This window comes from Tursiops truncatus, chromosome 6 (assembly GCF_011762595.2).
Source record: "Tursiops truncatus isolate mTurTru1 chromosome 6, mTurTru1.mat.Y, whole genome shotgun sequence".
In the NCBI taxonomy this organism is placed as follows: domain Eukaryota; kingdom Metazoa; phylum Chordata; class Mammalia; order Artiodactyla; family Delphinidae; genus Tursiops; species Tursiops truncatus.
The window spans coordinates 98,512,851-98,528,548 of NC_047039.1; the positions used below are offsets into that span (position 1 = coordinate 98,512,851).

At 43.7% G+C, this 15,698-nt stretch overlaps 1 protein-coding gene across 1 annotated transcript in view; it reads right to left on the reverse strand.

The window, feature by feature from the left end:
* ASTN2 (astrotactin 2) overlaps positions 1-15,698 on the reverse strand; it is a 986,509-nt gene that overhangs the window by 654,603 nt on the left and 316,208 nt on the right. The window contains exon 5 of the mRNA XM_033858475.2: positions 2,464-2,571. Within this exon, the coding sequence (XP_033714366.2) occupies positions 2,464-2,571 (108 nt within the window). The remainder of the gene's footprint in view (positions 1-2,463; positions 2,572-15,698) is intronic.

Here is a 15,698-nt window from a genome sequence, read left to right on the forward strand (position 1 = left end):
AGAACCTGAGGCTCAGGGAAGAAAGGGTTGATTTTCAGACTATATCATAAATCTCTTTTCCAGTAGACCCTATTGCCAAAATTGAGATGTTAGCTGATTTACTTTAGGGTGCAGACTGTTTTCAAGGGAAGGGGAGTTTCAGGAGGAAAGAACAAAAATTTCTGAGCACCTCGGGGTGAGTCCCATAACCTTCCATCTCTAGACTCGCTGGCTCTGCGAGGTAGTTATCAATAGCTCGATTTTATACAGAGAGAAGGACCCAGAGGTGAAAAGCCCCATCCACGGCCACACAAAGCAGACGAGGTGAAGTCAGAATTCACAGCCAGGACTGGCTGAATCCAGTGCCACTTCTATTTCTCTCACGGGACAGGCTAAAGAGAGGGACCTAGGGAGGAAACACCTGTGAGCTGCCTCTTTTCTCCTCCCACTTCATGTCCTCTCTCTACCATCAGCCTTGGGCACATATGCCAGAGAACCTCCCCGACTTGTTACATCCCTTCAGGTTGCACTTGCTCCAACCGTGCTTGAAGAACCCAGGCAGAACCGGCTTTCGACATCAGTACTCAGGCCCTCCTCTGACTACCAGGCACATCCTTCCCCGGCGGCTTGAGGTGGAAGAATGGGCAGGCCTGAGGCCTTAGTTCTACTCACCAGGAGCGGAAAAGAGAAGGGGAAAGGAGAGGAGACCTTTTTTTTTTTCCCCCCAGTAACTGGGAATGGAGTGAGAGAAAACAAGGAGGGCCAGATGGAAAACCACCATTCACCCTGAGCGCTCGTAATAATCCGGACACTGGAATAGGAATTTATTTCATTCATTCATTAATCCTTCATTTGTTCAAATATATGAACCTATAGTTGAACCAAAAATATGGACCCATCCCTGTGTTTGATGCAGGGATGGAAAGCTGGATACAAGTGACAATGGAGGTACCTGTTCTCGTGAACTTCCAGTTCAGTGGAGGGTACAAACATTGCCCAGAGAACGTATCGGTAAATGTAAAATTCCAGGGGTGAAAGTCTGCAGAGGGAACAGCACAGGAGCTGGTGTAGAATGAGACAGGGAAATTGTATGTAGGATGGCTCAGCTAAGACACGCCATTTAAATGGAGATGTCAGAGTGAGTAGGAGTGAGTCGGAGAGGGCGGGGGAAGTGTTCTGGGAGAAAATGTTTGTGAAGTTTCTGGTGGGACAGATGGGGAAGTGCTGGAGAAGAGTGCTGGGTAGCAGAGCAGACAGAGCCCTGGAGAGATGTGCAGGGCCAGACCACTCAGGGGATCGTAGGTGTGGCAAGAACTTCACATTCTCTCCCAAATGCAAAAGGACGGATTAAAGCTTCTAAGCACAGAAGCAGCAACATGATCCCTAGTTACATTATTAAAATGATCACTCTGGCTGCAGGGTTGAAAATGGGTTGGAAACAGTAGGTGAGAATATTGAGAAGGTAACTGTAACAGTTTTTAAGCAAAGGATGCAGGGGACAGACATTAGGATGGTGGCCGTGGAGAAAGGGAAAAATTGTTGCCGGGAGTTGTAGTTAAACGGGAGATGCTCTACAGTAGGTCCTTACTAGTTATCTATTGTATAGCACAGGGAACTCTACTCAATACTCTGTAATGGTCTATATGGGAAAAAATCTAAACAAGAGTGGATATATGTATTTGTATAACAGATTCACTTTGCTGTACACGTGAAACTAACAACACTGTAAATCAATTATACCCAATACAAATATTTTTAAAAATAAATTAATTAATTTAAGAAAACTAATAAACAAAAACAAAACAGGAGATGCTCATGTTTCCATCTAACCCCACCATTACCCTGAGAGGGAGGTATTGCTACCCCATCTTAAACATGGGAATGTTAGGATTACTGCTTCTGTTCTGTGGATGAACAGTGACAAAGCCAAGTTTGGGCCCAGGTCATTGTCTAGCTTCGACTTCCAGGAAGCCCTCCCAGAGTCCTGTTTATTGGAACCAGCTGGAGAACTCTCTGCCTGGTCTCTGTGTCAGGTAAATAGAATTTCCTGAGCAAACGCTAGTTTTATCCCGTAGACCCTGTGCATTCTACAGCTGTATGTGTCCTTTTGCACTTTGGTTGCTAAGAATCTCTGAGTTAAGCTGTCAGCTCCTTCTAAGAACTACACAACACAGCATGGCACGGATTACCGTGCATACATCTAAGCTGAATCTGAATTATTTTCCTTACTCCGATTTTCCTTTCAATCCGATTCTCTATTGTGATGGATTTTTTAAAAACTGCATAAACTTAAATCCTTTGAGGAATGGGGTAAGACAGAAAGCAGACAGAGACTGGGTATTCAGGGTATCAGACTCCAAGTTCAGTGTTAACTAGGTAGGGACCAGGCTGAAGAAGATTTAGGGTTTGTTTTGAAGCACAAAAGCTGCTTCCCAGATTTTCCTCCAAACCCTGGTTCTGGAACCTTCTCAAGGACTCTGTTACCTTTGCTGCGGCGACGGCTTCGGTACTGCTCCGTGTAGAATGTCAACTGCGTTTCATCGTCTGCCTCTGAACCCGACGTCCCCTTGGTTCTCCCAAAGCTGATTCCCCCTGTGCAGAAATCACAACCCATCAGTCACCACAGGCCTCCAGAAGCCTGTTCAATCCCTCATCCACCCCGAAGATGAGCAAGCCCATCCCCAGACTCCTTTCTGTAAATCCCAAGTGGCCCAGGAGTCGGCATGATTTATAGAAGGCGCTCAGGCTCTGCCATGACTCGGACCTGGGTTCTAACCATGGCTTGGCAGCCGTGGGGCTGTGTGACCTTGAGGAGATGCCTCACCTTTCTGAGTCCTGGGTTCTTTCTTTCTAAAACAGGGGAAAAGCTGTTAACCTTGTGGGGTTGCTTTGAAGATTAAAGGAGATATGATACTTAAATACCTGGTCCGGGGTGGGTACCAGATAATTGATAGGTACATTGTTGCTTAGAATGATGAACCTACCTCTGAGAAAACATTCCAGGTGACTTAATTTCACACACACGTTTCAGTCAAGTGCTTCCTCTATGCCAGGCCCAGAGCCAGACACAGGACAAGCAAAGATAGATACCACCCGGTCCTTGCCAGCCAGGGGATCGTAAGCTAGTCATGGGGACAAATGGGATCCTAAGGAGCCTTTAATCTAACTCATGGCCATGTTTCCCACACAATGAGACACGGGGAATATGGAAGAGAGCAATCCATCCCAGCACGGAGGACCGGGAAGGCTTTATGGAGGAAGGGAGATTTTAGGTCAGGGATGGAAGGATGGATGGGGCGCTTCAGTGGTAGAAGATGGAGTTGGGAGGAGAGGTAAGAGCTGGAGATAACCCTGGGGAGGGGGAGTGCGGGTGCTGACTGGGAAGGATCTGTGGGAGCGTCCCAGGGGAAGTACCACACTGAGGACTGCGGGCTTCATTTTGGATGTCACGGAAGGTTCTGAAGCGAGAGAATCAGTTCAGCAGCTGTACATGCCAGGAGGGACATGACGGTGGCTCACAGACCTCAGAATGGGTGCCAGGGAGGGAGCAGAGCCAGGAGTCTCAGCGATCACCAGGTAAGAGGAGATGGGGGTCTAGGTGAGGCCAGGGGTGGTGAGGATGCAGAGGAAGAGATGAGTGCAAGGGATGCTTCAGAGAGAAACTCAGAGGAACGTGGAGGGGGAAAAAGGCGATGTATTCATACGCTAGGAATGGTTGATTACAAAACCGATAAAGGAAAAAAGGCTAGGAAGAAATATACCAAATTACTAATAACGGTTAATTCTTCAGGGAGAAATATGGGTAATTTTTATTTTCTCTGTGCTCTATTTATTTATTTCTTTTTAGTCCAGGATGTGGAAAGAGAGGGCTTAAAGGACTGGTGGACTCTTTACCCTAGAGAATAAATGGTGATGGGAGAGCCTCACAGCATGCTGGGGTGGGAAACAAGAGGGAGTTTGGTTTAGGAGACTGTTTAGTGAATGGAGCTTCAGACAGCTACACCAACTATATCTGGGAGGAGACTCCAGGATCTGGTAAACATGGTTGTCCTGGGTGGAGACGTTAAGTGGCTGAAGGATGGCGCTGGAGGAGGACTACTTCTCCCTGTAAATGTTTTGTATCGTTTGCATCAGGCACTGTGCAAACCTATTACCTATTCCAAAAATTCCACCTGAAGAAAAGAAAAATATACGTTAGAGGAAAATGTTGTTCAAGTTGTGAAAGGATTTACTTTGTCATTTCCTCTGGTGGGGCATCTGAAATGATGTTCGGTCCACAAAAATCCCACTCTTAGACATGCTTTCTATAACAGTTATTACACATTCGTTCATTCCAGCAACACATGTAGCAAGCTACTATGTATCTAGAAGATGTCTATACATTATTACATACAATCCTCATTGTGATATACTCGTAAGGAAGGCGTAATTAACATACAAGACAATAATGTAAAGACACACATCGGCAAAGTTACTTGCCAGAAGTCACACAACTGATGAGTAGGAGAGTTATGACTCAGGGCTACACTGTCCAGCTCCAAATCTGGGCTCTCCAGTATGTAAACTGCTTTCCCTGCAAACAACTCAAGAGGGAACCTTGGGGAAAGAAGACTGTCCTTTAAGCATCAAGGTGTCAAGTGCTGTGTTATGAGCTTTGCATACATCACCTCATTCCAAACTCTCAGTCCTCGTGGGAGGGAGGTATCATGATGCCAACTTTACAGACGAAGCAACGAGTGTTCAGAAAGGAAGGTGATTTGTGAACAATGAGTGAAGTCAGACTTGGTACCCAAGGGTGTCCGACGGCCAAGCTCAAATTTTTAACCGTTATGACACTGTTTCTCAGTTTAATGCTCTGTAAAATGGAAAAGATGAATACTTGGCCTCCTGCTTCCTGGAGACAGTGTGTTGTAATGAACGGGAGAGGACAAGGGACAACAATACCTGATCACTGTTCCCAAATGTGTCTTCAGCCACTATCTGTCCCTGTCCCTTGGTGCTCATCTCCCCAATCCCCAGCAACTAAAAGCTGGACCTGGAGAGGGCAGGAGACTCCAGATTCTACCGGATGCAATTCTGCATTTAAAGGCTCTCCTTTGAAATGGAGTTGGCGGATGCCCCGTGGAGATTCTGGAAGCAGTGGAAGAGCAGAGGTCTTAGAGACCAGTAGGCTTTTAAAATTTCCATTAAAATATTTTACTGTTACAGAAAAAGGAAGGAAGGAAGGAAGGAAGGGAGGGAGGGACTTTTGTTCATCTACACATAATTTTTGGCCAAGGGGAAAATGAAGGCATGTGATGAAATAGCTGTCTCAAATACAGGAAGCATCTGTCATACTTCCTGCTGTGTTTGGGCGGCAGAGGAAAAGGCAGGGATCTGCCTGTCAGGAGTCTACTCCATGCCCTTTACTGCTACTGCAGTACTTTTAAACATTCCAGCGAAACCCTCCCTTCCTTCCTTCCTCTCCTCCTCTTTCTCATCTTCCTTCCTTTCCCAAACAAATGGCCTACTATGGTGAATGTGGAAGACAGAATTCAGACAGGAGTCTTTCCCTACTGGGACAGTCTAGCTGTGGCAGGGGGTGAGGGGGAGTGGGGGGATGGCAAAGTCACCAGGCAATTCGGATATAATAAGAAAAGCTAAGCCTCCCATAGCACTGTCCCTCTGCCAGGCATGGTTCTAAACCCTTTGCTTGCATTGCCTTGTTTAATCCTTACAGTAACCCTAAGAAGCAGGTTAATACTTCCCTTCCCCTTTTAACAGATGAGGAAATGAAGGCACAAGGAGAGTCAGTAACCTGCCCGGGGTCACGCAGCTCATAAGCTATAAACCCACAGTTCAAATCCAGACAGTGGCTGCACTCTATTCCCTTAGTCCCGAGGCTGACGTACAATAACATATGAGCAAAGACTTCATTTAATGCCCACAGCCATCCTTGTAAGGAAGGCATTGTGAACCTTGCTTCGCAGATGAATAAGCCGTGCCTCAGAGAGAGGTGATGAGAGGTGCTGAGTGAGGGAGCTGGGATTGAAATCAGGTCTGCCTGCAAAGCCTGCCTCATGGCTACGATAACCAGGGAAAGTGTGTGTGTGTGTGCGTGTGCATGTGTGTGTGTGTGCGTGAGAGCAGAGGTAGAGCGGTAGCAAAAGCTTGATGATCATGACCTCTGAGGATTAGCAAGTCCGTCACTGGCCCCCAGCACCAGGGCACATTTTCCACTCTTCACCGCTCCTCCCTGGAACCTCAGCAATTGTACTATAGATAGGAAGTCTCATCACACTCAGCTAGATCCTAGGGATGCCTCCAGCATTCCACATGTTCCCATACCCCAAGACCAAGCCCCTGGCTTCTCCAGGTCCCACCTCCATTCCCACAACTCTGGCCCTCACGTCCCTCCTGTAAGTACCAAGGTACCATGTTCAGAGTTGAAACTGAGGCTCAGAGAGGCTGCCTCTACGTCAACCCCAAAATATAATGCAAGCCACAGATGCAATTTTAAATGTTACTAGCCACATTAAAAAGGTAAAAAATAAACAGATAAAATTAATTTTCAGAATATATTGGATTCAACCAATATATTCAAAATATTCTCATCTAGCTGGTAATTAACATAAAATTATTATTACTGAAATATTTAATATATTTTTCACAAGTTTTCAAAATCCAGTGTATATTTTATGCTCACAGCACATCTCAGCACAGACTAGCCACATTTCAATTGCCTATCATATCAGAGACCACAGTTCTGAAGGCACTTATATGAGACATTTCCTGGGTATAATTAAGGACCAGAATCTGGAGAGATGAATGAGCCATGGGCCCCACTAAGGTGCTGAATTTTTTTTAATGTGATTTGGATGAAAAATAGTGTAGTTCAGATTCCATTAAAAGACAATAGCATTGTCTCTGCCCTCAGGCACTTAAAGGCTAGTAGGTTTTTAGATTGGTTTAATCCATGAGTCATGAAAGGTCATGCACTTCTGTACAAGAAATCAGGCTACTGGAGTCAGATATGCGTTCTAACCGTGGTCCCACTTATTAGCTGTGTGGGCTTGGGCAAGGCCCCCAAACTGTCTGAATTCATCTTTAAAAAGAGGGCAGTAACTCTCAGCTCACATGGTCGCTATGAGGAAAACGATGCGGTGTATGTAAACAGCACAAACATCAGAGAAGTGAGAGTGAGGGCACACTCCTCGTTCATTCAGTGCTTGCCTGGGTTTAGGAGAAGAAATGGAAATGCCACGGAGTGGGAGTGGCGACTCCCTGCCTTCTGTGACATTGTAGGGAGGTGACAGCCACCCAAGGCGAACAACCTCTGAGTGTCCATAGAACCTGCAGGGGCCACAGGCCAATTCCAGACTGACTTGGAGATGATTCAGACAAATGGAAAAGGGCCCCCTCTGCTAGCATTTTAATATGAAATTGGTGATACAGTGAACTAAAGTACAGCCATTAATTACACAGGGCTGCTCAAGTATTTCTATTTAGGGGCCGAGAGAAAGTGAGAATGGCAGAGGCTGGCAAGAGGAAAGGAGAGGAAGCAGCAGCTCCTTTGCCCTTGTTCCACAGGCCTCTGTTCCTTCTGGTCCTGAGTGGTCTGGGATGGAGCATGAAGAAGACGGGCAAAGCACATACCATAGTGGGATAAGCACCGCTCTGGACACCTTATACACAATACCCCATCCACACTTCACATGGGGTCTGAGAGGTAAGAATCACCCCAGCTTCACTGAGGGGCAAACCAACCTTCGGAACCTCAATACTGCTTATCTAAGATCACACAAATTATAAGTCGCGGAGCCCCCCAGTTTGAACCTGGATTTTGTCTGATTCAGAACCCCCCTTAGTCATTAGGGCAATGCAAATCAAAGCCACAATGAGACAGATACCACTTCTTAGGCACTAGGTTGGCCACAATCAAAATAATGAGAAAATAACAGGTGTTGGAAAGGATGTAGAGAAACTGGAACACTCATACATTGCTGGTGGGAATGCAAAACGGTGCAGAAAGTGTGGAAGACAGTTTGACAGTTGGTTCCTCAAGAAGTTAAACACAAAATTACACATGACCCAGGAATTCTGCCCCTAGGCATATCCAAAAGAACTGGAGAGGGTATTCAAATAAATACTGGTACATGAATATTCATAGCAGCACTGCTGACAATAGCCAAAAGCGGAAAGACACATGTCCATCAGCTGATGAACAGATAAACAAAATGGGGTATATTCACACAATGGAATATTATCCAGCCGTAACAATGAATGCTGGACACATGTTACAACATGGATGGACCTTGCAAACAGCACTTTGGATCTGAGGAAAACATTCTGCTAAGTGAAAGAAGCCAGACATAAAAAGTCATATGTTATATGGTTCTATTTATAGAACACATCTGAAATAAGTAAGACATAGTGATTGCCAGGGCTGTGCAGAGGGAAGAGAAGAATAGGGAGTGATTGCTAACGAGTACGGGGTTTCCTCTTGATGTACTGGAAATGTCTTGGAACAGACATGTGATGGTTGCACATCTTGTGAATGTATTAAATGGCAATGAATTACGCACTTTTAAATAGATAATCGTTAATTTTATGTTATGTGAATTTTATCTCAATAAATAAAATGTTTAAAAAAAAGAGAGAGAGACCCTCTGTTTGCTTTGCAACCTCACAAGACTCATGATAAAACTGTATAATGGGGGCTTCCCTGGTGGCGCAGTGGTTGAGAGTCCACCTGCCGATGCGGGGGACACGGGTTCGTGCCCCGGTCCAGGAAGATCCCACATGCGGCGGAGCGTCTGGGCCCGTGAGCCATGGCCGCTGAGCCTGCGCGTCCGGAGCCTGTGCTCCGCAACGGGAGAGGCCACGACAGTGAGAGGCCCGCATATCCCCCCAAAAAACCCTGTATAATGGGGAACTGTGAGAGCAAAGTGGAGACATCACAGAGCCCTGTTGAAAGCGTCCAGGCTCAAGGCGTCCTGATCCAGTGTTTGAGGTCACAGAAGGTGGCCAGTCAGTCTGTCCCGGACCCAGTAGTCACCTCAAATAACCACAACACTCATTTTTTCATTCATTCATTCAACGATTATTGAACAAATGCCCACTCTGTATCAAAACATTGTTTCTGGGCACTGAGGGAGGATAAAGCAGTGAATAAAACAGACTAAACTTCCTACGTTCTGGAGTTTCCTTCCTGGTGAGGAAGCAGTTAAAATATTCCAGGCATGACGCCGAGCCCTCTACATGGGAATTACCTCAATTCTGCTGATAAGTAAACTGAGACATTCAGAAGTTTACAGAGACTCCCCCAAGATGACACAGATACTTTGTGGCAAGGAGAAACCTGACCCCAGGTTTGCTCTGGGGCAAATCAGGGCATCTGAACAACTTGAAAGCCATGTTATGGAAAAGGCTGGAGCAATTGTTAGGATGTATAGTCTATCCTGGGCCTGAGGATTAACTCACTGCAAATGTACTTTCTCTTACTGGGCTGCCCTGTCCACAAACCTGCTCTGCAGCCCCCAGTTGACCCACTCCTCCACCTCCATCTCCCGTGCTCTTGGTATCATGATGGATGGTGGTGACATGTTAAATTATTCAGACTCCGTGTCTTCCTCGAGCTGGTGACAGCGATACTGCATTTTTAGATTGCCCAGAACTGTGCCAGATAGAGAAATATGTAGCTTGGGAATGCAAAACCCATCTGACCCCCAGCTGTCCAGGGAATACAAATGGTACCAGTCAAGGGAAGAGGACAAAAGTGGCTAAACTTCCCACACCCTAAACCACACAGCTCATAACTGCTCTGAGCTCTAGGGCTAAACCACAGAGGTTCACACACATCCACCATTTGGAGATGCTCTGACCACAACTGCCACCTGTCATCAGGTACCACGATAGGCCAGGCACAGGGCCAGGCACTTCACCCAGAGGTGACTACACATATTCCTCTTCCTCCAACATGGAAACAGAGTCTGGGAGACATGGCCCTCCTGGTCCATAGTCACAAAGCCAGGAGGTGGCAGGACCTGGATTCAAATCCAGGTTTGTCTGGTCGCCAGAGAAGAAGATTCTGCAGCATTCTTGGGATTCATGTTGAATTTCTTTAAATTGATCTTTATGGTTAAAAAATATCTTTATGGTAAAATATAATTAAACATGATTGTTTATAATTTCAGGAAAAAAAATATATGACCTAGAGGCCCATTTATAGGGGACCGCTCAAAAAAGTGGTGGCGGGCTTCCCTGGTGGCGCAGTGGTTGAGAGTCCGCCTGCCGATGCAGGGGACGCGGGTTCGTGCCCCAGTCCAGGAGGATCCCACATGCCGCGGAGCAGCTGGGCCCGTGAGCCATGGCCGCTGAGCCTGCGCGTCCGGAGCCTGTGCTCCGCAATGGAAGAGGCCACAACGGTGAGAGGCCCGCATAACGCAAAAAAAAAAAAAAAACAAAATGGTGGCATATCTCTAATACAGACTTTTATGAGATCATTAAATACAGTGACATAAATCTCTATTTACTGACATGCAAACCTCCCCATGGTATGTTGTTGAATGGAAAAGTAAACAGAGAAGAATACAAAGAGGGATTTCACGTGTGTAAATTTATACATATTTGCTGATATGTGGTGTGAATTCCACTGAGTATGTGTAATAAAATTAAATATATTTTAATTTAAAAAATAAAGAAGAGGAAAGTAGAAGTCATTCTGAGATATTCATGATCTAGGGTTATGAACCAAGCTTAAAAAAGCAAATTGCAAAACTGTAAGTGCAAAACGATCCTATTGTTTTAAAAATACACACACACATAAAGTATGTAAATGTATGCATATATATAAATATATATATATATATACTTATATACACATACGCACACACACAAAAAGATACTGAAAGAAATATATGAAGATACTCTAGTGGTTATTCCCTGGGTAGTAAAATTTGGAGTATTTTTAAAATTTTTCTTATTGTTCTTCATCTGCATTTTATAATTTTCCTCCAATGAATATCTAATGCTTGGTTACTGTAAAAAAACATACTTAATAAAAGTTATGTTTGTTTTTTAAAAATAGATTTGTCTTTATTGCTCCAGCTTAAGCTATTCCTCACTTGACCTTTAGTGTAATATGGCCATCCCAGAGGTGATCATTCCACTATCCAAGAAAGGACAAATCTCAATTTATCCCCAGATTTTGGCCCAAAGAACTGCTTGCCTGTGGAGGGGAAGCTCTCCGATCAAGCTTAACGCAGTATCTCATGACAGTAAAGCTTTATCTTCTGGAATATTCCATTGCTTCCTGTGGGAGGCTGGATTTTCCAAAGATAGCCATAACAAAATCTCCCATCCCACATTCTCTTCTGCAATGTGACTTTTCCCACTCCCCTGTCAAAGGTGAAGGCTAATTTCTCTCACCTTGAATCTGGGCTGCCTTAGGCATGCATTTGTTTTTGGTTTTGTTTGTTTGTTTGTTTGTTTGCGGTACGTGGGCCTCTCACTGTTGTGGCCTCTCCCGTTGCGGAGCCCAGGCTCCAGACGCGCAGGCTCAGCGGCCATGGCTCACGGGCCCAGCTGCTCCGCGGCATGTGGGATCCTCCCGGCCCGGGGCATGAACCCGTGTCCCCCGCATTGGCAGGCGGACTCTCAACCACTGCGCCACCAGGGAAGCCCCTAGGCATGCATTTTTAATAAAGAGGCATGACTCTGCATAACTTTTGGCCTGGGTCATAAAAGGCGATGCAGCATCTGCTTGGCTCTCTTGACATGCTGATTCTCTAGACACTTACTCCATTTTTGGAAACCTGCCCCTCACTGTGAGAAGTCTTAGCCACAAGGAAAGGCCAAGTGTAAGTGGTCCAGTCAACAGTCACAGCTGAGCCCAGCTTTCAAGATATCTCAGTCCAGTGGGGAGGGGGAAGGGTAAACTGGGACGAAGTGAGAGACTGTCATGGACATATATACACTACCAAATGTAAAATAGATAGCTAGTGGGAAGCAGCCGCATAGCACAGGGAGATCAGCTCGGTGCTTTGTGACCACCTAGAGGGGTGGGATAGGGAGAGTGGGAGGGAGATGCAAGAGGGAGGGGATACAGGGATATATGTGTGGATATAGCTGATTCACTTTGTTATACAGCAGCAACTAACACAACACTGTCAAGCAATTATACTCCAGTAAAGATGGTTAAAAAAAAAAAAAAGGTATCTCAGTCCAGGTGGCAAAAATGTGAGAGAAGAAGCTTCTAGTTGATTCTAGCCTCCAGACATCTGAGTCACCCACAGGTGTTTGAGTATTTCCAGCTGAGTCTCAGTCATTGTAAAGCTGACACAGTCTATCTTCCCTTTCTTGTTTATGGATTCCTGACTCAAGAATCCATGAGCATAATAAGACTGTTGTTTTAAGGCACTGAGTTTGGGGTGGGGTACTATGAAGTAGTAGGTAATCACAACACTCCCCTTTGTCTAGTCCTACAAAAACATCCACACTCCTTCCAACCTGTCCCTGTATGGCAGCCCTGAGCAATGGAAAGACGAACCGGGTGTCCAGAGACCCACATCCTAAGTCTGTCCTATTAATAACATACTGTATGACTGAAAAAAAAAAAAAAAAAGCATTAACAACTAATAAATACCGGGTTGGCCTAAAAAGGTCGATATTATGGAAAAACCCGAACCAACTTTTTGGCCAACCCAGTATTACATAACAACACTTTACTTTCTTCCCAAAGACAGTGATTCATTTGACCCTCACAATAATTGCATGAGCTATTGTTATCCTCATTTGAAAGATAAGGAGACCGAATCAAAGACACTACAAATGACTTACTCCAGGTCACCAAGCTCATAAATGGCCAAGACTAGAATACAGTGGCAGGCCCAGAAGGTATATACAAGAGAGTAAGAGAGCAGGTTCGGGTCTGTGAGGCTGGCCAAGAATGAAAGTCCCCTCTAGATTCTGTCCAACCTTTTAGAATCATGGGCTCAGGCTGTTCCATGACCCCATACAATGGCCTTTCAGCTGTCTGAAGACTGCTCCTGTGCCCATTTACAATCTTTCCATCCAAGCAAAATATCCCTACTAATACCTTCAGCCATTCCTGATATCACACATTTTACCAAGAGTATGATTTTTTAGATACAGAGTCAATGCCTATTTATTGTAGAAAATTAGAAAAAAAAATAAGAAAGCACAAAGAAGAAAGTAATAACCAAGTCAAATACTATCCCTACCAATTGACCTTCCTTACTTCTAGGTTTTTACCTTTTATATGCGTATGTTTTTACAACTAGATTTTATGGTCTTTTTACATGAGTACATCTTGTGAGTTTTGTTAAAAATATCTAAGCATATATTGATTTATTCCCTTATGTCAGAAATACATATCGGGATCCAACTATACTCTTCACACTTTTGCTATTACATAAATTACATATATCAAATGTGTGTGCATATGCACACATTCAGATCTATATCTAGATTTATATGTATATCAATATCATCATCTATACATGTTTAGATATCTAAAACCACCAAAGTGTTAATAGTGTTTTCTCTGAATACTGAGATTTCTTCTTGTTCACCTTCCTGTTTTTTTTTTTTCTTAATGAATTGAGATTGCTTGTGGAATTAAGACAAAGCTAAATAAACTATGTCACACACATTATCCCATATCATTAAGTATTGACTCCAATATCATTTAATGCCTGCAATATATTCCACTCTATCGATGTATATTTTAAATCAATTCTCTATTGTTTACATTTTATATTGTTTCCAATTTTCACTGTAATATTACATCACACCTTCCTAAAGATAAATCTTTCTGCACATCCCTACGCTTCCATGTGTAGAATTTTCTTGAGAGTAAAAAGATGAATCGCTGGGTCAAAGGGTATTGACACAGTTACAGCTTTTGATCCATATTGTCAAGATGTCCTCCAGAAAGGTTATACTAATTTCATCCTGATCTGTTGTATATAGGAGTGATTATTTCACTACTTCCTCTGTAACACTGGGTATTGCATCACTGTTTTCCAGTCTTTGTGATTGTGATGTGCATCCCATATTCCAAATTCATTTTGTCAGATTCTTTTCAACATAGTCCAATTTGCTCAACTCCTTTTTGAGTTTTGATGTCCAGAACTAGGCATGATAATCCAGGTGTGTTCTGACCTACACCAAGCAGAAACGGACTGTCACCTCCCTTTCTCTGAACACAAGACTTATAATAACGCAGTCCAGGACTGCTTCCGCTCTACCGGCAGCTGACCTGTGTCCAATATGCCCTCAGTTCTTTGTTCACATGCACTGCAAATAAATCTGGTCTTTCCCATCATGTATTTGTAAAATTGATTTTTCTAAAACCAAAGTAAAAAACATTTTAAACTACCAAATTGTATCTATTTCAGCCCTTTCTTCTAGTATCTCAGGATATTTTTGGTCCTAATCCTGTGATCTCATGTTTTCATTATTCCCTGACTATATGCCCCTTGTGAACTGGATAAATATGAAAAGGAACAGGAGGTAAGAAAAGGAATGAAAGGTTACTGAGTGTCTACAACATGTCAAGTCATAGATCAGATGTTTATGTAACTTAAAATCATATAGTACGTTTAAGAGTATAATGAAGTCGATGCTGGCATCTTTGTTTCAAATATTAAGAAACTGATGTGTGCAGAGATTATTTGTCTTCGGCAAGGCCATACAGCCAGTACAGAGAAGGAATGCATTGGGAAGTCTAACTGTGGTCCTTGCTGTTCCCAGAGTTCCATGCCAGACCTCCCCTTACCTAAGGCAAGGACATCAGTGCTGAAGAGAACTAGATGGAGAATAGCACTTGATAGCTCATGGCTATAGAACTCTCTTCAAATTGACATCAGTCCCTTAATGAAAACTCTTTGGAAACATAAAATTGAATAAAACTGACTATACTATCAAGCACTCTACAATTTCCTCCTTTGAAAACCAACAAAAAAGTGTTGTTCATTCAATAAATATCTGTTGAGAGCCTATAATACACCAGGTAATGGATACGCAGTAGAGAGTAAACAGAAATATTCCCTGGCATCACAGAATTTGCACTTAATTGGGAAGATGGAATATTCAGATAAACACATGTAAAAAGCAATACACCTAGGAGAAGCTGTGTCAAATACCTTGCTGACATGCAGATATCCTGTTTCATGGTATCTCCCTGATCTACCTGTGCAACAAATATATCCAAAGTAGAACTGCAATTCACCTGGCATGATTTATTTGCAGTGAACCCAAGATGGCTTCTAATGCTCCCAACTTCTGATCCCACACACTCACTATGTAAATTTGGCCAACTGATCTTATCATTCTTGAGGATCAAAATCATGTTTCAAAAGTGCTTCACCACTTACTTGAAATCAGGATAAGATTTGTGCGTTTCAGATTTTTGGAAGCTTCTCTGCCTACCTTTATTCCTCCAAGAGTGTAAGTAACTTTGTGGTTCTGAAAACATATCTTCATATTATTTTAGCCCTGGAAAAGTAATTTGCTTGGGTCTAGAGACTGAACTTGAGGAAGACACTTCAAAGTAAATACTTAGTACCTCCTCTGTGTGTTAGAACTCCATTCCTTATGAAACATCTTTATTCTCCCTTTCCTAGTTTTCAGATTTTTTTCTTGATTTAAGTGACAGATCTGACAGACTCAGAATGAATTTAGTTTTATACTTTCATCTGGTTATAAGGTTTCAG